This window comes from Stegostoma tigrinum, chromosome 36, assembly GCF_030684315.1.
Source record: "Stegostoma tigrinum isolate sSteTig4 chromosome 36, sSteTig4.hap1, whole genome shotgun sequence".
NCBI lineage: Eukaryota > Metazoa > Chordata > Chondrichthyes > Orectolobiformes > Stegostomatidae > Stegostoma > Stegostoma tigrinum.
This window is the reverse complement of record NC_081389.1, coordinates 26,512,901-26,539,092: the sequence shown is the minus strand read 5'-3', so window position 1 is coordinate 26,539,092 and position 26,192 is coordinate 26,512,901. Positions and strand designations below refer to the sequence as shown.

Below are 26,192 nucleotides of genomic sequence, written 5' to 3'. Positions count from 1 at the left end.
CATAACCTTCTGTACCTGACAACTGACAAAATCAGAAGACAGTAGCAGAAGGGGTGTGACTGCCTCCTGGTACAAAGAATCCAGGTAACCTTCCCTGTCCTTGATGTGTCACCGTGCCTGCAGTTCAGTTCCAGTTCATAAACTTTGAGCTGAACCTGCTCAAACTTTAAACACTTGTGTGATTGCCCTGGATCATAATGGTATCCAGGAGCTCCCAACTGCCGCAACTTTGACACATCACTTGAACTGCCATTCTTTAATGAGTTTTAATTATATTATTCGATAGCTAATGTTGCCTTTTATATATTTTTTAACTAGTTTGTCACTAATTTGTAACATTAAATGTTAACATTTAAGAATAAGTAATACCGTAACCATTTATCAAACACCCACCAAGCAATGAGCTCCTTTACCTGTAATAGCAAAGGAATCCATTCCAATATGCTCCAACAAATCTACCGCTGTCACTGCCTCCCACAGGGTCCTTTTCTGGGCCACTTCTCTTGAGTTAGTGATGCTGTCTTCACTTTATTTACTGCTCTCGCCAATTAACCTAACACCTTCAGTGACCTGTGCACATATACACCAGATCTCTTGTATAGCAAGGTATAGATCTGGATGAACACAGCAGGTCGAGCAGGAAAGCTGATGTTTTGGGCCTAGGCCCTTCTTCAGAAATCTCTTGTTGTATCTGCCTCTACCACTATTCCTGGCAATGCATTCCAGACTCCTACCAGTCTGTTTATAAAAAAAAACAAAACTTGCCCCTCACATCTCCTTTGAACTTCCCCCCCCCTCACCTCAAATATCCAAAAAATGTTCGTAGAAGGCTGAAGGATTCTGGTAAACCCATTCAAATGCAGTAAAAGTCTATCCCTGATGAATTTTGATAGAATGTCCCTTTGATACATAGTAAAAGTGAAGGCCACTTATCTTCAGATGGAACTAGTGAGCTGCTGTCTGACAGTTCATTTTATAGGTGAACATTCAATTTTTTAACTGTGTTTGAAATTCCAGTTGATTAGCCTGGCCTGGTGAAAATAGATAGTCCCCTATGTTGACTCATTGTAGAAGTTTTTTTTTGTCTGAAGGCTGGGTTTGGTGCAGCTTGAGAGGCTGTGCCTGATGAGGTGCTGAGCAAACTGGACAGAGTTTAATTCCTGATCTGTGCTGACCTTAGTTTGGGTGGGAAATTAGAATGTTACAATTTGCTCAGCCTTCCTAAAATAGGGAGGGAAAGTAAGCCATTCCTAATCTCTACCCAATGCCTGAAGCTGTGATGGGTGACTCTGTCAGTGATAAATGAGGGTGATAGAGCGGCACGGTAGCTCAGTGGTTAGTACTGCCGCCTTATAGCGCCATGGACTTGGGTTCAATTACAGCCTCAGGTGACTGTCCGTATAGCATTTGCACATTCTCTCCATGTCTGTGTAGGTTTCCTCTGGGTGCACTGATTTTCTCCTACAGTCCAAAGATGTACAAGTTTAAATGGATTGGCCATGCTAAATTGCCCATAGTGTCCAGGGATATGTAGGTTAGATAAATTAACCATGAGGATTGCGGGAATAGGATAGAGGGTCAGTCTGGGTGGGATACTCCTGAGAGATTTGTTGTGGACCTGTTGGGCCAAATGGCCTGTTTGCACACTGTAGGGATTCTATGGATTCTGTAGTGGACACAGCTATAATGTGCTCCCATCATGGTCACGTGGATTATTGGAATACAGTCTCCAGGTCTTCAACTGGAGGCTACTCAACCACAGTCTCATGCTTCAGGAGTGGGGAGAGAAACTGTTTGTACCTTGGCTGTCTGACATAAAGTAGATTGGAAGGATTTTTAAAGTTTGAGTGCACATTGATTTTCTATAATTTTCTACAATCAGCATTAAGGACTTGCGTGTTGGGTGAGAATATCTGAGAGATATCTTTCATTAGCTGTCACACTCTGCACAGCCCTGATTGATTCTTGAATGATGGAACAGAAGCAATCCTCAGTATGGAACATTGTGCAGGAAGAAAAGTTTATTCCTATTATATTTTGGCGATTTTCAATTTAAAATATTTTGCCTTTGGGCTGTAACTTTACATGGAATGTATGTTGTAAATATTAAAACTATAATAATTGTATTGCGCCCACCTAGGAGTGGAACATGTTATGAAAATATATGCATAGGATCATGTAAATTCAGAACCGGAGTAGGCCAGTCCAGAAACAAGTTGAATCTTACTGCATCTGCTTTAGTTCTCAAGCCAGACTAGTTGTTAATGTATTTCTACACATTTAATAAATACATCATCCTTTTGGAAAGAAAAGGAATGTTGTTAGGTTGTATGTTTTACAGTTAGGAAGATGTGTCTCCCAAATCTTTAATTGTTGTTAGATATGGGGCTGCTTTTGCAGTGAGTTGTGTCAAATCCTTCGTCTAAGGGAGAGGGAAGCACACCACTGGTCTGCACATCAAAAGTTACAATGCACTTGTTTTCTTTTCTGCAGGTGCTTTTATCAGGGCTACTTGGTGTTGTTTCCTGGAAGAGACCTATCTCCCTGGTGGTGAGTAGCAACAGCATCAGCAACACGACAGGGCATTGTATCAGTGCCATCACGGCTAGAAAGAGTGTACAGTCCAAATTCTGCCATCTCATTACCATTGGGTAATGGTGTTGTGAATAATAGCCGTGTGGAAGACTGTTGTGGTGCTGTGATATTGTCCCTACCTCTGAGCCAGAAGATCCTGTTTCAAGTCCCACCTACTCCAGAGGTGTGTGATAAGATCTCCAAACAGATCGATTAGAAAATATCCAGAAGTGTGAGCAACCCAAGAAAGTCAAGGCTTTGCTATTTTGCCTGAGGCTGGCAACTTAGAAGCAAGGCAAATCAATATAGTTACTTGTTGCACAGAGCTATGGCTACTTGTGGGAATTAACAAATCAGAAATACCTAGTTGTTTTTCCATGATACATGTTTCAGTTCCCAGATCATACATGGACACTATAGTTGTCTATTTACAGAGACTGAGGTCTTAGTGCTGCTTGCCTGTACGTGTGTACCTGAGGCTTACGTATCCTTCTGCTCATAAACACAAGTACAGACACCATTTCCAGTATGCCTTCACTCGTAAAGCTCAATAGTAAGGTGTTGGTGAGCCACATTCTTTAAACCAGTCCGTGTAGTGACAGTGCCCCCATAAAGTTATTTGAGGTGGAGTTCCTGGAATGTGACCTAGTGATTAGCAAAAGTGACATATTTTCAAGTCTGCAATGTGTGAGATTTGAATATGATGTTGTTCTCATGTGCCTGCTGCATTTGTATTCATACCCTATATTAGTGTAAAATATTACTGAAACCCAATATGGAAGTAATGACCTGTGGGCCTTTCTGTATTTTTTTTCCATGTTTGTGTTAAGAAACAACATTGTCACTTTGCCTTTGGGCTGTAACTTTACGTGGAATGTGTGTTGTAAACATTAAAACTATAATAGTTGGTATTGAGAAACCTAACATTGGAACATGGTATGAAAATGCATCGGATCATACAAATTCAGAACAGGAGTAGGCCAGTGTGGAAACAAGCTGGATCTTACTGCATCTGCTTTAATTCTCAAGTCAAACTAGTAGCGCACTGAAATCAAGCCCCAGTCTGTTCAGAGTCATCACAAAAACTAAAAATTGTATCAAAATATGCAGTATTTCCAATTTACCTGTCAGATAGCCCTAGGTTAACAGATATATTGCATCCCAGGTTTCAGTAGTTAAATAGCACTACTATTTAAAAAAATGACTGACTGACTATTTATTACAAATAGATAACTCAGTAACCACAGGTAAACAATTATGAATTATCAACATATAACTTTTTTTATTCATTCACAGAATGTAGGCCTCACTGGTTAGACTAACATTTATTGTCCATCTGTAATAGAGAGCAGTTAAGAGTAAATCATATTGTTGAGAGTCTGGAGTCACATGTGGCCAGCCCACGTAAGAACAGCCATTCCTGTCTCTAAAAGACATTTATAAACCAGAGGTAACAAAAGAGTGGAGCTGGATGAACACAGCAGGCCAAGCAGCACGTTAGGAGCAGGAAAGCTGATGTTCTGGGCCTAGACCCTTGAAGGTCCTTCCTGCTCCTAAAATGCTGCTTGGTCTGCTGTGTTCATTCAGCTTCACACCTTGTTATCTCGGATTCTCCAGCATCTGCAGTTCCTATTATCTCTGATACATTTATGAACCAGATGAGTTTTTGACAGTGCTTTTGTGGCCATCGTTAGAGTCTTAAATTCAGTTTAAAAAATCTGAAATTAGATGCCACCATCTGCCGTGGCAGGATTCAAACCTGGGTGCCCAGCACACTATCTGGGTCTCTGGATTAACAGTCAAGCAATAACGTCACTAGGTTATCACCTCCCCTATAACACTACTGGCCACCCTTTGCACACATACAGACAGAAAAAAGAACATTGATGTTATGTATGGAAGGAAAAAGTACTGGGGAAGCAGTAAAATGGTGCTGGTCTGCAGGGTTTGCTAAAATGATCCTATTGCTTGCAAAAGCTTTCAGTTCTTCAATCCCTTTTCTCCAGGTTCTTTTTACTTTGGAGGAGGCACAGACGGTTAGTGCACAAACTACAAAGCCTCTTAGTTACTGGTTAAAGGTCACAGTTTGCAGCAGCTGGTGAGAGAAAATCAACTGGCATTCTTCAGGTTTTAGGTATTTTACAGAAGAAAAAGACACACAATCTGCCCCTGTAGCAGTCTGAAACCTTCTCACTGTTTCATTCACGCCCACAAACTGTTTACCTACATAAAAACCAAGCAGATAGTTGTCAGTAGGCTAAACAGGTCGTTGGATGATGGGGTAACTACCCTCCCTTTTACATCTCTTGTCAATCCATTATCAGACTTCTTAGAAACAGGACTCAAAGAACAGCACCTCACGGGAACAGGCCTTCAGCGCACCAGGCCTGCATCAACACATGCCTTGCTAAACTGAAAACCCATTGGCCTCTGTGCAGTCCGTATCTCTCTTTTCCCTGCCTATTCATGTATTTGTCAAGGTGCCTCTTAAATATTGCTATTGTATCTGCTTTTACCATCTCTTCTTCCGATGCATTTCGGGGCCTTACCATCGTCTGTGTAAAAACGTGCCTTTCACGTCTTTCTTTATCTTTTCCTCTTTTACCTTAAATCTGTGTCGCTGAGTGATTGACTTTTCTATCCTGGGTAAAGGACTCTGACTGTCTATGCCTCTCATACTTGTGTAAACTTCGATCAGGTAACCCGTCAACCTCCAACATTTAAGTGAAAACCGACCAAGTTTGTCCAATCTCTTATCGCAGCTAATACCCTTCTAACCAAGCAACATCCTGATAAACTTTTTCTGTACCATTTCCAAAGCCTCCACATTCTTCTGGTAACATGGTGGCCAGAACTGTACACAGTATTCTGAATGTGCCTAACTTAAAGTTTTATCCAGCTCCAACATGACTTGCCAACTTTTATACACTATGTCCCAAACAGTGAGGGCAAGCATGTCATGTCTTCTTCACCACCTTAACATCTTATGCCATTTTCAGGGAAGAGTGAACCTGTACGCCTAGAGCACACCGTATGTTCATGTTTTGAAGGGTTCTGCCATTTGCTGTAAATGTGGAACTACAAACTTTAAAGCATAGAAGATAGGAGGACATGTAGGCCATTTGGTCTGTTCAGCCTACTTCACCATTCATAATACATAAAGTATAGAAAATAGAACAGTACAGCACTATAGTACAGGCCCTTCAGCCCTCAATGTTGTGCCTAACTATTACCCTACTAAGATCAAACTACCCTGCATATCCTTCGTTTTACTATCCTCCATGTGCCTATCCAAGAGTCGCTTAAAAGTCTCTAAAGTATCTGACTTCATTACCACTGTCAGCAGCGTAGTCCACATGCCCACCACTCTGTGTAAAGAAACTACCTCTGACATCTCTCTTACACCTTCCTCCAATCACCTTAAAATTATGCCCCCTCATAATAGCCATTTCTGCCCTGGGAAAAAGTCTCTGACTTCTCTATCTATGCCTCTCATCCTCTGTTCCAATGAAAAATGCCTTAGCTCCCTCAAATTTCCTCATAAGACCTGCCCTCCAGTCCAGGAACCATCCTGGTAAATCTCCTCTGCACCTTCTCTAAAGCTTCCACATCCTTCCCATAATGAGGTGACCAGAACCGAACACAATATTCCAAGGGTGGTCTAACCATGGTTTTGTACAGCTGCAGCATAACCTCGCGGCTCTTAAACTCAGTTCTCCTGCTGATGAAAGCCAACACACTGTATACCTTCTTTACAACCCTATTAACGTGGGTGGCAACTTTGAGGGATCTACGGATGTGGACCTCAAGATCCCTCTGTTCCTCCACACTGCTGAGAATCCTGCCCTTAACCCTGTATTTTGTATTCAAATCCGATTTTCCAAAATGAGTCACTTCACACTTTTCTGGGTTGAATTCCATCTGCCACTTCTTTGTCTAGGTCTACATTCTGTCAATGTCCCATTGCAACCTACAACAGCCCTCCACACTGAGCGCAACTCCACCAACCTTCATGTCATCGGCAAACTTACTAACCCACCCTTCCACGTCCTCATCCAAGTCATTTATAAAGATCACAAAGAGCAGAGGACCCAGAACAGATCCCTGCAGAACACCACTGGTCACCAAGCCCTAGGCTGGCTACTTCCCATCTACTACCACCCTCTGTCTTCTATTGGACAGCCAGTTTTGTATCCATACACCAAAATTTCTCTGAATCCCATGCCTCCTTACTTTCTGAATGAGCCTACCATGTGGATCCTTATCAAATGCCTTGCTAAAATCCAGATACACCACATCCACTGCTCTGCCTTCATCAATGTGTTTTGTCACATTCTCAAAGAATTCGGTAAGTATTGTGATGCATGACCTGCCCCCTTCAAAGCCATGCTAACTATTTTGAATCAAACTGTGCTTTTTCAAGTAATCATGAACACTATCTCTCAGAATCCTCTCCAATAATTTGTCCACCACAAAAGTAAGACTGACGGGTCTGTAATTCCTAGGATTATCCCTGTTCCCTTTCTTTGAATGAGGGAATGTCATTTTCCACCCTCTAATCATCTGGTACTACTCTAGTGGACAGTGAGGACGCATAGATCATCACCAAAGGGGTGGCAATCTCTTCCCTCACTTCCTGTAGTAACCTTGGGTATATCCCATCTGGCCAAGGAGGCTTATGATCATGGTTGATCATCCACCTCTAGTCTTTTCCCATATCACCACCACCTCAACCCCCGCATCCCCTCCTCCCAACCCCTAATTTCCTTCAATCACTTTAGCCCAGAGTGCTTTATCCAGTTCCTTGAATCATAGCATTTTGGCCTCAACTGTTTTCTGTAGCAGCAAATTCTACAGGTTTATCACTGTGTGAAGAAATTTCTCCTCACCTCAGTCCTAAATGGTTTTCCCTGTAACCTTAGACTGTGATCCCTGGTTCCAGACTCCCTGGTCATCAGGAACGTCATTCCTGCATTTTACCCAGCCTTGTGTTGTTAGAATTTTATAAGCTTCCGTGAAATCTATCTTCATTCTCTCAACTCCAGTAAATGTAAGCCTCAGTTATTCAACCCTTTCTCATTCATCAGCCCTTCCATTCCAAGGATCAATCTGGTAAACCTTTGCTGCACTCCCTTTACAGTAAGAACAGCCTTTTTCTAATAAGGAAACCAAAACTGCACACATTATTCCAGGTGTCACCTCCATAAGACCTTGTATAATTGCAGAAATTATCCCTGCTTCTGTACTCACATTGTCTCACTATGAAGGCCAACATACCATTTTCTTTCTGTACAATCTGCACCTTTACCTTCAGCAACTAGTGCAGAAGGGCACCAGGTTTTGTTGCACATTCCTGCCTTTCATCTTCTATCTCTTCAGATAATAATCTTCCTTCCTGTTTTTGCTATCTAAGTGGATCCCTCAGATTTATCTACATTATACTGCACCTGCCATGTATTTGTCTTCTCAGTTTGTCCAAATCGCACTAAAGAATCCACTGCACAGCTCATCCAGCCCGGCATAGATTGTGACTGGATTTTACTCGAGTAGAAATTTATTTCCAACCATTTTCACCAAGCTTTTTCTAATTCTTTGGCTGCCAGTGAGTCAGTGGATTCTATTCCAAAGATGCTGACGCTGGCAGCCTTTCCTTATCTTGTCCAAGTGATTGTTCTACATGAGTGAGACTCAGTACTGACTGGTTAGCTGTTTGACTGTTGGGGGGGGGGGGGGAAATCACAACAACAAAATCAGCTGACAATGATCAGGTTGCTATTTTCTTGACCCTCCTGCTGGACCACTGAGGTTGATTGTATCACTGGATAAAATCAGTTAATGAACCAATCAACCAGCTAGCTTACAATGGAATCAAACTTCAACACCTCTTGAGAGAAAGAAAATGAGCTTGGAAAGCTCATCTGAAAATCATGAACTTCGGAGAAAGCTGGTCCTTTTACCAACATTAAGCTGGTGACAGATTCCAGAGCAAATGTGGGGAGAGACAGTCTCTAGTCATGAAGATTGGGCTCTGTACATCTTCTCCAGCTTTTGCACTGTTCTCTAGTTTGTTGCTTGAGGCATTGATCTCACTGCTGATACTATTCAAAATAAAACACATGCACTGACTAAACTTGAAGTTTGAAATGAAACTGAAATTTGTCTTTTTATTTGAATCTTTCCTCCTCAGCCTCAGGTTTTTGAATGGGAAACAAGTGAGTTTTTTGTTTAATTTTGCTGTATTGTTTTCATCATTTCCTGTCTACATGCTATTCCCAGAAAGGACCTTTGCTGACAATATGTTTTGGATGGGCATGCCAGCTCACCGTGTTGCATACTGCCAACTTTCTCTAAGCTGTGCAGTCCTGCCACGTGCAGTCGTGAATGGTGGTGGACAATTAAACACCTCTGTGGAGAGCAGACACCACAAATATCCCCATCCTCAAATGAAAGAAGGTTCCAGCATATCAGTGCAAAATGTAATGCTGAAGCTTTCGCAGCAATATTCAGCCACAAGTGCCATGTGGATGATCCATCTTGGCCTCATCCAGTGGCCCCCGAGATAACAGATGCCAGTCTTTAACCAATTCAATTCACTCCACGTAATATCAAAAAACAGTTGGAGACACTGGTTACTGTAAAGCCTACATGGCCTGTCAGCATTCTGGCAACAGTACTGAAGACTTGTGCTCCAGAACTTGCTGCTCCCCTAGCCAAGCTGATCCAGTACAGTTAGAAAACTGGCATTGACCCGACAATATGAAAAATTGCCCAAGTATATGTCATGCCAAGTATTTATACATAAAAAGCAGGACAAATCCAACTCAGCTAATTACCACCCTATCAGTGTAAACTCCATCATCAGTGAAGTGATGAAATAACCTGCTCAGTGTCTGTTTGGGTTCTGCCAGGGCCACTCAGTTCCTGACACTCATCACAGCCTTGGTTCAAACATGAACAAAAGAGCTGAATTCCAGAGATGATGTGAGAGTGACACCCATTGACATCATGGTTGCATTTGACTGAGTGTGGCATCAAAGAGCCCTAGCAAAACTGAAGTCACTGGGTGTTGGGGGGGAAAACTCTCTGGTGGTTGGAGTCATACCTGATGCAAGGAAGATGGTTGTGGTTGTCGGAGGTCAGTCATCTTAGCTCCAGGACATCTCTGCAGGAGTTCCTCTGGTTAGTGTCCTCGGAGCAACCATCTTTGTCTGCTTGATCAATGGCCACTCCTGTATCATATTGTCAGAAGTGGCGATGTGCAATCATTGGCGAACAATGTTCAGCAACATTCACAACTTCTCCAATAGTGAAGCAGAGAGATCTAATGAAGCACAGTCTGCAATAGAAGAAAAAATTGTTGTTAGTTGTGGGATCACTTACCTCCGTCTATCACTTGTTGCTTATGCAGTATGGTATGCAAGTAGTCCTGTTTGGTAGCTTCACCAGGTTGATACCTCAACTTCTGTAATGCTTGGTGCTGCTCCGGAGCCCGCCTGCACTCTCCATTGAACCAGCATTTAATCCACTGGCTTGATGGTAATGGTTAAGTGGGGGAATATACTCGGCCATGAGATTGTGTTGGAGTATAATTCTGTTGCTTTTGATGTCCCACAGCACTTCATGGATGCCCAGTTGTGATTTGCTAGATTTGTGCGAAGTCTATCCCATTTAGCATGGTAATAGTGCCACACAACATGGTTATTTGCTGTGTGAAGATGGGACTTCATCTCCACAAGGACTGTGCGGTGGTCACTCTTACTGATACTGTCATGGACAAATGCATCTGCAGATGGCAGATTGGTGAGGATGAGCTCAAATATGTTCTTCCCTCTTGTTGGTTCTCTCACCAACTCCGCAGACCCAGTTTGGCAGCTACAACCTGTAGGAGCTGACCAGCTCGATCTTTAGTACTGGCGCTGAGCCACTGTTGGTGGTGGACATCAAAATTCCCACTCAGAGTACATTTTGTGCTACCCCCCCCGCCCCCCACCGTCTTTGTCTAAGTGGTGCTCAACATGGAGGAGTACCGATTCATCAACTGAGGAAGGGACGGTACATCGTAATCAGCTAGAGGTTTCCTTACTCGTGTAACCTGAAACCATGAGACTTCATGGGGTCCAGAGTCAATGTTGAGAACTCCCAGGGCAACTCCCTCTCAACTGTATACCACTGTGCCACCATCCCTGCTAGGGTCTGTCCTCCCAGTTGTATGGGGCAGGACATATCCAGAGATGGTTATTGTGATGTCTGGGACATTGTCTGTAAGGTGTGATTCTGTGAATATGACTATATCAGACTGTTGGTTGACTAGTCTGTGAGACAGCTCTCCCAGTTTTGGCACTAGCTGCCAGATGTTAGTAAGGAGGACCCTGCAGGGCCAAATCAGGGCTCTTTCTGCTGTTGTCTTTTCCAGTGCCTAGGTCAGTGCCAGGTAATCTGTCTGGTTTCATTTCTTTGAGACTTTGTAGCAGTGGCTTGCTAGGCACACTTCAGAGGGCAGTTGAGAGTTAACCACATTGCTGTGGGTCGGGAATTACGTGTAGGCCAGGCCACGTGATGATGGCAGATTTCCTTCCCTGAAGGACATTAATGCACAGATGGGTTTTTCTGATAATCAACAATGATTTTCTGGCCATCAGTAGATTCTTAATTCCAGTTTTCTTTTTATTGAATTCGAATTCCTCCATCTGTTGTGGTGGGATTCAAACCTGGAACGCCATAATATTAAGCGAGTTTCTGGATTAATAGTCTAGTGATAATACCACTAAGCCATCATCTACACAGAGTCAAATCAAATCCTTATCACTGCTCTGCATGTAGCACATATTGCAATCGACTGGACAAGATGCCCTCCAAATATTATAAGAAGGTATCTTAGACTGTAATTTTTTGCTTATTTTAAAGGCAAATGTAACATGCTGTGTTCCAGATGCAGTTGTATTTGGTCAACATTATACATAACACAATTTATTTTAACACTGTAGTTAATATACAACAGAAGAAAGAAGAACTTAGCATAACTGAAACTAGTTTGGCAAGGTGTTGGGAACCTTAGGGGAGGCTCTGAGTTAGCTAGAATGGGTGTGGGCTTAGGGACAATGAGAATGAAGATAGTAAATAAAAAGCTGAAAGCAGTTGAGCAGTGTAGCACTAAGATGAGTGGAGATCAGTGGTGACAGAAAAAAGTGAGAATGTTTGAAAGCAAAAGTTCTACTGGTGGAAGTGTTATGATTCAAAAGAAAGGTATAAAAACTAGAATAAGGACACTTTACCAGAATGCTCGCAGCATTCAAAAAACACAAAAGAGTTGACGACACAAATCATCACGAGTGCGTACGATTTAGTGACCATTACAGACATGGTTGCAGGGTGGGACTTAAATATTCAGGGGTATCAGAATATTCAGAAGGACAGATAGGAAGCAAAGGGAGGTCGTGTAACTCTGATATTTAAGGATGACAACAGGGCAGTTGTGAGAGATGATAATTTTTCCACCTAGAAACTATTTGAATCAATGTGGGTGGAAATTAGAAATAGTAAGTGAAAGAAGTCACTGATAAGCATAGTTTATAGGTCACCATCAGGCAGATGCAGCATCATGGTGGGGTGGGCAGTAAACAAAGAAATAACTGATTTATGTAGAAATGTAAACGCAATTATCATGGGGGAATTTTAATCTACGTATTGATTGGTTAAACCAAGTCGGTCAAGGCAGTTTTGAGGACGAGTCCATAGAATCAAATCGCAACCGTTTCCTCAAACGGTATGTAATGGCACTTACAAGGAGAAAGCTATGCTAGATCTGGTCCTGTGTAATGTGACGGAAATAATTAATGATCTCATTGTTAAGGAGTAGAAGGAGCAATCACAGTATGGTTGAATTTAAAATACAGATGGAGAGTGAGATGGTAAAATCCAATATAGTGTCTTCTGGTTAAACAAAGGAGACTACAGGGTGAGGGAGGAGTTGGCTAAGGTAGACAGAGAGCAAAAACTGTATGGTGGGACAGTTGAGAAACAGTGAAGGACTTTCAAAGCGATTTTTTTTTTTTGCAGTGCTAAGCAGAAGTATATACCAATGAAAAGGGAGGACTTTAGGAAAAGGAATAATCAGCCTTGGATAACTAGGGTAATAAAGGACGGTATCAAATTGAAAATAAATGCACACACAAAGTGGCAGAGATTAGTGGGAAATCTTCAAAAGTCAACAAAGCCATGAGAGAAGCCAGAAAAAAAAGTAAGATGGATTATGAGAGTAAACTAGCTCAGAATTTATAAACGGACAGCAAAAGTTTCTACAAATATATAAAACAAGAAAGAGTGTCTAAGGTAAACATTGGTCATTTGGAGGATGAAAAGAGGGATTTAATAATGGCAAATGAGGAAATGGCCAAGACATTGAATAGGCATTTTGTGTTGGTCTTTACAATGGAAGACACAAATAACATGTGAGTAATTAATGACGGTGAGGACCTAGAAGCGATCATTATCACTGAAGAGGTAGTGTTGGGCAGGCTAATGGAGCTAAAGGTAGACAACTGTCCTGGCCCTGATGGAATGCAGCCCAGGGTACTAAAAGAAATGTTGGGTGAAATAACAAATGCACTCTTGGTAATTTACCAAAATTCATTGGATTCTGGGGTGGTTACATTAGATTGGAAAACAGCAAATGTGACACCACTGTTGAAAAAAGTAAGTAGACAGAAGGCGGATAACTATGGGCCTGTTAACTTAACTTCTGTAAGGGAAAAATGCTTGAATCTATCATCAAATAAGAAATAGCAAAACATTCGGATAGAAATTGTCCCAACAGGCAGATGCAGAATGGTTTCATGAAAGGCAGTTCATATTTAACTATTTATTAGGATTCTTTAAAGAAATTATGAGCATGGTGAACAACGGGGAGCCAGTGGATGTGGTGTATCTGGATTTCCAGAAGGCACTCGACAAGGTGCTGCACAAAAGACTGCTGCATAAGATAAAGGTGTACAGCGTAATGGATAATGTATTAGAATGGATAGAAGATTGGTTAACTTATAGAAAGCAAAGAGTGGTTTTTCTGGTTGGAGTGTAATTGTTTACATTTACGTAAATTATTTAGAGTTGCAGACCAAATGTTGTGTATCAGAGTTGGCAGATGATACTAAAATGAGTGGTAAAGCAAAGTGTGCCAAGGGCACTGGAAATCTGCAGATGGATATAGATGGGCAAGGGTCTGGCAGATGGGGCACAGTGTTGGTAAATGTGAGGTCATCCATTTTGACAAGAATAACAGCAGAACAGACTATTATTTAATTGGGGGGGAAATTGCACCATGCTGCTGTGCAGAGAAACATAGGTGTCCTTGTGCCTGAAAAATAAAAAGTTGGTTTGCAGGTGCAGCAGGTAATTAAGGAGGCAAATGGAACATTGTCATCCATTGCTAGGGGGATTCAGTTTAAAAGCAGAGAGGTTATGCTGCAGCTGGTGAGGCTACATCGAGAGTACTGTGTACAGTTTTGGTCTCCTTACTTGAGAAAGGATGTACTGGCACTGGAGGGAGTTCAGAGGACGTTCACTAGGTTGATTCTGCAGTTGAGAGGGTTAGCTTATGATGAGAGACTGAGTAGGCTGGGACTATACTCATTGGAATTTAGAAGGAGGGATGATCCTATGGAAACATATAAAGTTATGAAGGGAATAGAGAAGATAGAAGCAGGGAGGTAGTTTCCACTGGCAGGTAAAACTAGAACAGCCACAAAGTAAGGGGGAGTAGATTTAGGACTGAGTGAAGAAGAAACTTCTTCACCTGAAGGGTTGTGAATTTGTGGGATTCCCTGCTCAGTTGAGGCTAACTGTTTGAATGTTTTTAAGGGAAATATTGATTTTTTTTTTGAACAGTAAAGAAATTAAAGATAATGGTGATCAGGCAGCTAAGTTTAGATAAGTCCACAAAAAGAACTTCAAAGATCTCACTGAATGGCAGAGCATGCTCGATGGGCTGGATGACCTACTTCTGTTCCTATTTCTTACGTTCTTCTTAACTCTATTGGAAAATGATAATAGATACAGTAACTATTACTAATTAACTGCTGCAAAACGGAACATCCTGTAAACACAGGGAGGCAATGGCCTAGTCATATTATTGCTGCACTGTTAATCCAGACACCCAGATAACATTCTAGGTCGAATCCTGCCTTGGCAGAGGGTAGCATGTGAATCCAATGAAAAATATCTCTAATTAGGAGTCTGATGATGACCATGAATCTGTTGCCAATTGTCAGAAAAACCCTTCTGGTTCAGAGATGTCATTTAGGGAAGGAAACTGCCATCCTTAACTGGACTGGCCTACATGTGACTCCAGAACTGCAGCAATGTGGTTGACTCTTAACTGCCCTCTGGGTAATTAGGGATGGGCAATAAAAGCTGCCTAAAAGCAATGCCTTCATCCGTGAATGAATAAAGAAAAAGAACACACCCCTTGGTAAAAAGACAAATTCAGAAAAATAGATTTGTGTCTCAAGTAACCCAGCAGCAGAGAGAAACCCCACCTTCTAGCTGTAACTGAGAGAAGGAAAAGATAGCTTCTTAGATCTTCAAAATTCCAAATGTATCTGCCCTGTTGAGACACCAACAGCAACTGCTTAAAGCTAAACTCAAAAGCCTAAAAAAAACAGAATGGTGATTGTGAGAGCTGGCCATGGCCATCTAGGCTGCTTCTATTGTTCAGACCTCCTTTTAAAAAAAAACCCAAGGCCTCAAAACATGTTTATCTTCTTATAAACTGCTCACCACCCGTTCCCCAGTCACTTTTCAAAAGAGACCAGGACAAAAGACGTCTCTAAAGCCACAGCATTGTCACACCCACCCTTTTTAAAAAATGAACTGTCAATATGTAAAGATGATTTGATTTGTCTTTTAGAAACCTGTAGTCTTGTGCCATTAGTACACTATAATACATATACATTAAAGTGACTCTAAGCATGAAAACATTCCCTACTGTGGCCTATTTCAGTCCAATTATTTCCTGTCACCGAATGCCTCCATCTTTCAGAATCCAAGTTAATGCACTACATCGGGAATTATGTTTTCTTGGCCTGCCGTGTGTTTAATATTTAAATTGAATGGCAGCAATAATTAGCTGTATCTGAATGGTCTGGAATTTTTGTCCTTAAGTTTTCCAAAAACCTTTACGGGATTATGATTAGTATATATAATTGTATCATACACATTACTGGCAATATAAATGCTGTCATGCAAACACCAAGCTTAAGATTTCCTTCTTAATCATGAAATATTTCTGGTGATGATCAGTCAGTTTTCTGGACAAATACCCAAGAGGTCTTTCTATCTTCTCATTGTCTTGTAAGAATACAGCACCGACACCCTCATCACTTGTGTCGCTAGCCACCTTGAATGGCCTTGTGTAATTAGATGTAGCTAACACTGGGGCAGTAGTTAACACAGCTTTCAGGGTGTCACATGCCTTCTGACCGTCCACCATCCACTGAAATTTTCTGCATTTCTTCAACATGTCAGTCAATGGAGCAACCACTCTGCTAAAATTTGGTACAAACGTCTAATAAAAACCACTCAATTCCAGGAATCGTAGTATTGCCCATTTCGTTCATAGTATGGGGAACTTGCCAGTAACCTTTGTTTTACATCCCGTGGAGCCATCTGTAATAACATGGCCCAGGAACGTGATCTGGGCTTTTGCAAATTCAGTCTTAGCCATGTTTATCACCAAACTGACCTCCCGAAGTTGATCGAACAATTCCAATAAATGCGGCAAACTTTCCCTCCGTTTGTTACTAAAAATCACTAGGTCATTGATGCACACCACACAATTGGCTAATCCCTAAATGACTTAATTGGTTAGTTTTTGAAATGTGGCTGGCATATTTTTCAATCCAAATGGCATGACTTTAAATTGGTATAGTCCATTTGCATCATGAAAGCTGAAATTTGTCTTTGTTCTTTCAGATATAGGTACATGTCAGTATCTTCTGCGTAATCCAACTTAGGACAAGCAACTTATTTCTACCTTCTCACTACAGTCTTCCAAGCATGGAACAGGATATGAATCAGACTTTGTAACTGCATTGACTTTGCAATAGACCATACATAATTGTTGGGGTAGCATCTAGTTTTAGCACCATTATTATGGGTAAGCTCACTGCAACTCACTTCAATTATGTTGTCATTGAACTTGCATTCAATCTATTTTTCAATCTGTACCAACTTTAGAGTGTTAAATCTAGAAAGTTGTTGCTTAGTGGGCACATAATTTCCTGTATCTACATCATATGTAATTAGATTAGTACTTTCCAGCATATTCCCACATATCTCCCCATGTGATTGTAGTAAATCTTTCAGGTCATTTCATTTTTCCTGTAGAAGGTAGGTCAATAATTTATCTGAATGTTTGAGACTTACTGTCTAATTTAAATTGAGGAATGACCAATTTAGAGAATCATCAGAACTTGATCCTTCATTCTGTAACCAGTAACACGTTCTCCTTTTGCTTTCCTTCCTTATCAAAATGTGTTTTGAGCATATTCACATGACATACTCTATGACATTTCTTTCTGTGTGGTGTTCTTATTAATAATTCACCTCGCTCAATCTTTTGGGATAGCAGGAACTACAGATGCTGGAGAATCTGAGATAACAAGGTGTAGAGCTGGATGAACACAACAGGCCAAGCAGCATCAGAGGAGCAGGAAGGTTGACGTTTAGGGCTTGGACCCAAAACGTCAGCCTTCCTGCTCCTCTGATGCTGCTTGGCCTGCTGTGCTCATCCAGCTCTACACCTTGTTATCTCACTCAATCTTCTTTTGATTTGCTAAGGCCCACTAAACCTTGCTTTTAAAGGTTAACTTACCATTGGAAGTAATGCTAACACTTTATCTACACCAGCAAAATTGTGAATTTTCTTGTCTGCTTCCTGTTTTTTCATATGTTGTGTTGCTTTAAAATGCTGTGTGGTCAACTCACCCGCCCTGTCGGCTTTCCCTAAAATTTGACACATAGTCCAATTATGTGGTTTCTGAGCTGAGTCATCAACTTCTCCTTAAATTGATTTCAGTGGTCCTCTCACCTCATGCCCAAAGACTAATTCAAATAGACTGAACTTGGTGATTCATTTGGTGCATCCCTAATTGCAATACTTTGAAACTGGAATTCCTTTATCCCCGTATCCTCTGGATAGTCTTGACAATAAGCCTTCAACATGGTCTTTAAAGTTTGATGCCCCTGTTCTAATGCTACCTGCGATTTTGGATAGTGCACAGTGGATTTGAGTTGTTTTATTCCTGTGCTACCCATAACTTCTTTGAATAATTTTGATACAATCAGATCAAAGTTCAATTACTATATCTCAGTGGGTGCTCCTTATCTAGTAAAAGGTTTTGAGTAACCCTTCTGCATTCCCTTTAGCTGTGATGCTGTAATGGATGGCCTCTCGAAATCTAGTAAACATATTCATTAGTCAACAAATACCGATTCCCACCTTTTGTTTTCAGTAGGAGCTCTACGCAATACAGTAAAACCCTTGTAAATGGCTCCTTAAATGCAGAAATGGGCATTAAAGGTGCTGGTTTTATCATTGCCTGAGGTTTTCCAATTTGCTGACATATATGACATGTCCAGCAAAATTTGGTCACATCTTTACGCAGTCCAGACCAATAAAAGTGTTTTTGTATTTTGGTTTGAGTTTTCCCTATGCTCAAATGACCTCCTACTGATAATTCATTTACTACCTGCAATACCTCCTTTCAATAATCTACCAGTAATATAACTTGATGAACTTCTGCCCATTTCTCATATGTGATCATCTGTAGTTCCTCATCGAGACTTCATTTTAAGATAGTAACATGCTGGGATACATTCACATTATTCTTTTACGTACACTTTTTGAGGCAATTGTTTTAGTTTTTTCTCTTTCTATTATAATTCATCTCACTTCTCTGAACTAAACATATCCACTTTGTCTTCCTCCTTTTTTTTTCCCCAACCATTTCATGAAATATGGTCTCTAATAACTGTACTTCAGCCTCCTTATCTTTATTCTTTGATTTCTCCTCCAGCTTCAGCCTGTGGTTTTGTGACCTTCTTACCACATATCCTGGAATTTTTTCTGAATATATTTCCTGTAACACCTCAGTTGCTTGATTTTCCACAGGCAGCACTCCCACCTGCGATCCAGCTATATCAATACCAAGGACAAATTGTATTCCTGGAACCAAGAGCCCCCAGTTTGTTACGGACCAGACAAAACCCCTCAAAATATTTTAAGAAGATAGCTAGATCCTAGCTTTTTCTTATGTTAAAGGCAAATGTAATGTTCTGTGTTCCAGATACAGTTTGGTCAAACTGCTTGACGTTAAGCAAAACAATTTATTTAAACAGTATAGTTAAAATACAGCAAAAGAATAACTTGCAGTAACTTAACTCTATTGGAAAACTTAACCAAATTAAAGATACTGTAGCTATTACTAATTAACTGTTCCAATATAATACATCCTCTGAATATACCCCTTGGCAAAAAGGCCAATTCAGAAACATAGATTTGTCTGATGGGTAACCCAGCTGCAGAGAGAACCCCCAGCCTCTAGCTGTAACACACAGAAAGAAAAGATAGCTTTTACATCTTCAAAGCTCCAGCAGCTTCTGCCTTGTTGAGACTCCAACAGCAACTGCTTAAACCCAAAAAACTAAAAACTTTAAAAAAAACTAGAAATCATGGTCTGTGAGAGTTGGCTGTGCCCATCCATGATGCTACTATTGTTACAACTTTCAAAAAAAACCTAAGGCCTTACAAGTTGTTTACTTTCCTATAAACTGCTCATCACCTGTTGCCCAGTGTCTCTCTAAAAGAAACCAGGACAAAATACACCTCTTAAAACCATAGCTTCTTCACAACACAAACAAGCCAAGTCCCCATCACTGCTCACTGTGTGGTACACACAAACAAACCAAATCCCCATTTCTACTCATTATGTGGTACACACAGAAACCCAAATTCCCATCATTGCACACTGTGAGGTCGACAAACCAAATTCCTATGTCTGCTCACCAGAATATTCAGCCCATAAGTTTATATGGCATTCTAGTGAATGGTGTCTAAGACATTCCTCAGAATTAGCCCTTTCAGACTTGAGCACCAAATGACAATTAAAATTACTCACACGGTGGACTATACATAATCTTGAACCTGCTCCTCAGTCTTTGGGCAAACTTCATGTAATAGTGCACACACTACACAAAGCTGCAAATTCACCACCCAGGAATTTGTGGTGATTCCATTAAATACTTACCAAATACAGCATATGCTTGGTTTAGTTTCTGCTCACAATGTAATTCACTTACGTGCGTCCTTGCTGAAGTTGTGCTTTAGGATGCAGTCGGGGCCTGGTGTTCCCCTGCAAAGGGGAAGCAGGATTTAACCCCCAGTCTTGATCAGGCAGCAAGTGAACTGAAAAGATACAAATCAGCCATGCACACTTCACAGGATAGTTAAAGTCTGGGCTTAATTATTGAGGTGTACCTCAGTTACTGGGGAATTGTCTGCTCTTGTCACCTGAGAGGCCAGATTACCAACAATACAAACTATCTGAAAATGATTTCTTTTACTCCATTCTAAATGTTCTCAACATTTGAATTGATGTAACACTTCTGGCAGATAGATAGGGAGCAGTGAAGTTGTAATTTTGGAGCATGGGTCTACAGAAAGTAACGTGTCTACAATATTTAGTTGTTACAACTGAGAAAACTGTCAAATTTGTCCTGATTTTGGTTATAGGGTCGGGGTCGAACAATTTGTGTAGTGTTTTTGGATAGGAAGGATCATAAGTCAGCCAGGTCTCATTTTCCTGTTCAGTGCCTATCCTAGAGGCATGTTTTGATGTTGGGTAGAAATAGGATCAGTTTGCCTATGGTTTCTTGAATATCTTGCTGGCTGTCGCTGGACCAGAAAAATGCTCATTGGGAAGCTGTGCTGGTGGTGAACAATGCTGCTGGACTAATATTTCAGGGAATGAGAGTTCACATGCTGTTTCAACACTGGCACTATGAAGTTCAAATTCCACAGGAATTATGTTGTGTTCAAATTTATGTTTCGATCTAAAATACATTGGGATAAGCAAATGTGCCCATGAAGGTTTTGAATTGTTGTAAAAATAGGGTGGTTTACTAATATTGCTCGGTGAAGGAAATATGCTGTCTTTACCTGATATGGGTCTGATCATCACTGCATGCCGCCTAACTAACTGACTTCTTAGGTGGTCTCGGGAGCTACTTAATAACAACTTGGGGATGGACAGTAAATGCTGGCCTTGCCAGTGAAGCCTACATCCCAAGCGTAATTATTTTAACTGGCTGTTTGTTCCTAAAGCCTGATTTAAATCTGTAGCAGTGCATCCAGTTTCTCTAGAGGGATTCTGATTGTTTAAGCAAACAGGGAAGTGTACAGGGCAAGACAGAGCTGAATCTTATTTAATAATTTACATTTTGAAATGTAGCTGCCATATCCTTTCCATGAGTGTTTTCTTTTTATTTTTGCAAATCCTATATTTACTTGTCAGTTTCTCACTGTTCTTTTATGTTTAGATGTAATGCAGTGGCTAATGCTTTCAACTGGTGACAGGGGCTGGTTGTGGTACTTAATGAATTTCAATATGTCATTGAGCAAAGACAGTGTTATTGCTTAGGTTCGATCTATCAGTCCTGAAAATCCACTGTTTATAGATTTTTCACGACTGCCAGCTGGAACTGAGGAGAGTGACTGGGGACAGGTACCAAGAGTGACCTGGAAAAAGTGACTATGGGTATTGATTTGGGAGAATTACTGGTGGGAATGACCCAGGAGAATAATCTGGGGTTGGGAGAGTTTCGAATGAAATGAACAGCACTTTAGCTCAGTGGTTGACAGTTAGTTGTTCCGGTTTCTGCTTCTGAATGCCAGATGGCAATTAAATATTTGGATGGATGAATCTTGTCAGTGTGCAATTGTATGTTCAGATAATGATCAGTTCAACCTTTGCTGTATGACATTGTACAGTACAGCCTCAGTATGCCTGACTGAGAACAGTCTGACTGATCAATTTTAATGTGTAACTAGCTCATGAACCCACCATCTCAGACACTGTTGAAACAAGCATACTTATATATATAAAGTAATACAGAACTTATCCTGCATTTCCTCAACTTCTTACATCGTCAAAATTAAAGTGCTTCAGACAGTGACTTGCATCAAAGTGCAATGAGGTCTTATCATTTGTTCATGGGATATAGACACTACTTAGACTCATAGAGTCATGGAGATGTACAGCAGGGAAACAGACTCTTTGGTCCAACTTGGCAATGCTGACCAAATATTTTAAATTAACCTAGTCCCATTTGTCAGCATTTGGCCCATATCCCTCTAAACCCTCTGCATTCATGTACCCATCCAGATGCCTTTTTAAATGTTGTAATTGTACCAGCCTCCACCACCACCTCTGGCAACTCATTCCATACATACACCACCTTCTGCATGAAAAAGTTGCTCCTTAGGTACATTTTAAATCTTTCCCCTCTAGTTTTGGACTCCCCCACCCTGGGGAAAAGACTTTGTCTATGTACCCTGTGCTCCAGGGAAACCTCTATAAGGTCACCCCTCAGCTTCCAGTGCTCCAGGGAAAATAGCCCCAGCCTATTCAGTCTCTCCCTATAGCTCAAACCCTCCAACCCTGGCAACATCCTTGTAAATCTTTTTTGAGCCCTATAACAGAGAGGCCAGAAATGAATGCAGTATTCTAACAGTGGCCTGACTAGAATTTTCTACAGCCGCAACATGACCTCCTAACTCCTGTATTCAATGCACTAACCTATAAAGGCAAGGATATCCAATGTTTTCTTCACTAACCTGTCGACCTGTGATTCTACTTTCAAAGAACTATGAACCTGCACCCCAAGGTCTCTTTGTTCAGCAATGCTCCCCAGCACCTTACCATTAAGTGTATAAGCCGTACCCTGATTCACCTTTCCAAAATGCAGCACCTCCTCACATTTATACAAATTAAACTCCACCTACCATTCCTTGGCCCTTGGACCATTGCCCATCTGGTCAAGGTCCTGTTGTACTCTGAGGTAACCTTCTTCTCTGTCCACTACACCAGCAATTTTGGTGTCATCTGCAAACTCACTAACCATACCTCCTATAGTCACATCCAAATCATTTATGTAAATGACGAAAAGCAGTGGACCCAGCACCAATCCTTGCGGCACACTGCTGTCACAGACTTTCCATCTAAAAAGCAACCCTCCACTACCACTCTGTCTCCTACCTTTGAGTCAGTTTTGTATTCAAATGCATTTATTGCCCATCCCTAAATGTTCTGGACATGGTGGTGATAGCTGTCTTATTGGACCTCTGAAAACTTCGGGATGTAGGGACACCTACACTGATGCTATAGTATTCCAGGATTTTGACCCAGCACCTGTGAAGGAACAACAGTGTAGTTCCAGATCAAGATGGTATTTGGAGTGGAACTTATGGGAGATAGTGTTCCACTGTCACCCTTGCCCTTCTAGTTCGTTAGAGGTCACAGGTTTGTAAGGTGCTGTCAGAGAGGCCTTACTGAGTTACTGCAGCGTGTCTTGTAGATGGTACACTGCTGCCATGGTGAAAAGAGTGAATGTTGAAGATGATGGATGTCACGCCAGTCAAGCAGGCTGCTTTGTCCTAAATGATGATAAGCTTCTCGAGTGTGGATATTTTCCAATCAACTGTTCAGAGATGTTTTTATACACCTCTAGACCCAGTTGGATATGAATCTGGCCCCTTGGCCCAGAGATAGAGACACTACCACTGCACCACAACAGCTGTAAATTTCTTGAGTGTTGTTAGAATTGCAATCATCCAATCAAGTAGGGAATATTCCATCACTTTCTGACTTGTTACTGTAGATGATTGACAGGTTTTGAATGCAGGAGGTGAGTTACTCGCTGCAGGATTCTCGGCCTCTGACCTATACTTGTATTTGGTTGGCTGGTCCAGTTCAGTTTCCAGTGAATGGTAACTCCCAGATTACTAGTAGCAAAGATAAGCATTATTGGACTGTAAGGGTGATAGATTCTCTCTTATTGGAGGTAATCATTACCTGGCATTTACGTGGCATGAATATGACTTGTTATTTGTCAGCCCAAGCCTAGATATTGTCCAGGTCTTATTGCATAAGGACAAAAACTGCTTCAGTATCTGAGGAGTCACAAATTCTGCTGAACATTGTGCAGTCAGTCAATGAACTTCTGACCTTATGATAGAGGGAAGGTCATTAATGAAGCAACTGAAGATGGTTGAGCCTCGGAAACTACCCAGTGGAACTCCTGCAGAGATGTCACGGACCTGAGATGTCTGACTTCGAACAATCATAATCGTCTTGCCATGTGCCGATTATGACTGCAACCAGTGGAGTGTTGTATTTCTGATTCCCATTGACTCTACTTTTGCCAGAGCTCCTTGATTTCCCATCAGTCAAATGGGACCTTGATGTCAAGGGCACCCCTCACCTCTCTTCCTGAGTTCAGCTCTTTTGTATGGGTTTTGACCATGATATTTGTGTTAAGGAAGGAATTTTGGCCAGGGTCGAAGAGATCTATTGTCTTTCCATTAATATTGCAAAATTATTAATATTCACATGAATAAAGTGCTGTACAGGACAATAGGCCACTTTTAGAATACTATGTTCAATTCTGGTCTCCCTGCTATAAGAATGATATTGTGAAACTTGAAAAGGTTCAGAGAAAATTTACAAGGATGTTGCCAAGAATGGATGGGTTTGAGCTATAAGGAGAGGGACTATTTTCCTTGGAGTATCGAGGCTGAACGGTGACCTTATATAAGTTTATAAAACCTTGAGGGGCATGGATAGGGTGAATAGTCAAGGTCATTTCCCTGGGATAGCAAAGTCCAATGTGAGAGGGCAAGCTTTAAGGTGAGATGGAGAAAGATTTAAAATGGACCTAAGGACCAACTTTTTTTTTAAGCAGAGCCATGTGCATGTATGGAATGAACTGCCAGACGAAATTATGGAGACTGGTATAATTACAACATTTAAAAGACATCTAGAAGGGTGGGTGAATAGGAACAATTTAGAGGGATATGGACTAAATGCGGGCAAATGGGACTAGATTAATTTAGGCTACATGGCCATGGATGAGTTGGACTGAAGGATCTGTTTCCATGCTGTACGTCTCTGACCGTGGATTGACGGCATCTCTGCTTTCTTTCCCTCTTTGGTGACTCCTCTTGAGATAATTACAGTCTTGTCCCAATATGAGGATAGTTATATAATTTCTGGGAGCCATTTTGTAGGATTATCTATCTGCTATAAAGTTAGATTAACTTTTATGTTACAAAATATAATTACACAGTCATGACTCTTAGAAGTATGTACTAAGCCTCTGCCTTAAGCCCCAGGGTATTGTAATGTGCATGAGGGAGCGACCAGTCAGAATCACTGAGTGTGGAGTGTTGCAGAGTAAAGCATCAGTTCTCAAAGTATGAGAAAGCTTGGAGATCAGATTCCAGCTGTTGTTTCCCACATGCATGTGAACTTCTCAAACGTTTGACAGTGTAATGTTTTCTGCCCATAGATTACTTTCTTCATGCTGCTGTCGGCTGTGTGTGTAATGCTGAGCCTGGCTGGCTCCATCCTATCCTGTCAGAACGCTCAGATGGTGACCTCCCTGGAGGAATGTCACCTGGTATGTCACTGATCCCCAATCCCTACTCATTTTGTATTGACATGTGGGTCACAAGGTTTGGCTATAAAGTAAACTGTAAAAATCTTATGTTGCCAATGAAATATAGAAAGTAGAAGCAGGAACAGGAAACTTGGCCCTGTGAGCCTGCTCTGCCATTCAATATGATCATGGCCAATTATCCAGCTCAGTACTCTGTTCCCAGTTTCTCTGCAATAATAACCCTAAGAAACATATTTAATTCCTTGAAAACATTCAGTCCTTTGGCCTCAGCTGTTTGCTGCTTAGACTGTGACTCCTGGTTCTGGATTCTCCAGACATTGGGAATGTCCTTCTTGCTTTTTCCCTATCTAGTCCGATACAAATTTTGTTGGTTTCTATGAGATCCCTCCCTCTTCCAAACTGCAATGAATATAAGTCTATCCAATCCAGTCTCTTTTCAGTCCTGCCATCCCAGCAATCAGTGTAGTGATGTGATGCCACCAGGCATTGGAGATGGCTGTGGCATATTCTGAAACTCAATGCAGATACTGACCTCGGTAAATCAAAGGCAACAGGATCACGACAAAATGTGTTGGACAAAACATGTAACTGTGTACGACAATAGCAGGTTTAATTTCGTACCAAAAGAAAACCCTGTGGGAACTGTACAATTCCATTTGTCGTAGCTGCTGCCTCTGATGGCTGTTTTTTTTTGTTTGGCAGTATAAATTTGATGGTGATGGAGTGTGTGTTTGCTGTGAGATTCAGGAGAAAACAAAAGGTTGCAGCAGCTTCACTGAAACACTGAAACTTAATGCAGTCCAAGAGTGTGGCACAGTGCATCTAGCTTTAAAGGTAAGATTCTCCTGAAGCCAGCCCCAAATATAGATCCAAACAAATCCATTCAC

At 41.2% G+C, this 26,192-nt stretch overlaps 1 protein-coding gene across 2 annotated transcripts in view; it reads left to right on the top strand.

The window, feature by feature from the left end:
• Nucleotides 1-26,192, top strand: part of fam189a1 (family with sequence similarity 189 member A1) — a 72,881-nt gene that overhangs the window by 27,081 nt on the left and 19,608 nt on the right. The window contains exons 2-4 of one of the 2 annotated variants that reach the window (XM_048520909.2): nt 2,494-2,550; nt 25,195-25,305; nt 26,008-26,139. In XM_048520909.2, coding sequence (XP_048376866.1) covers nt 2,494-2,550; nt 25,195-25,305; nt 26,008-26,139 — 300 coding nt within the window. The remainder of the gene's footprint in view (nt 1-2,493; nt 2,551-25,194; nt 25,306-26,007; nt 26,140-26,192) is intronic. The other variant, XM_048520910.2, reaches the window with a different exon arrangement.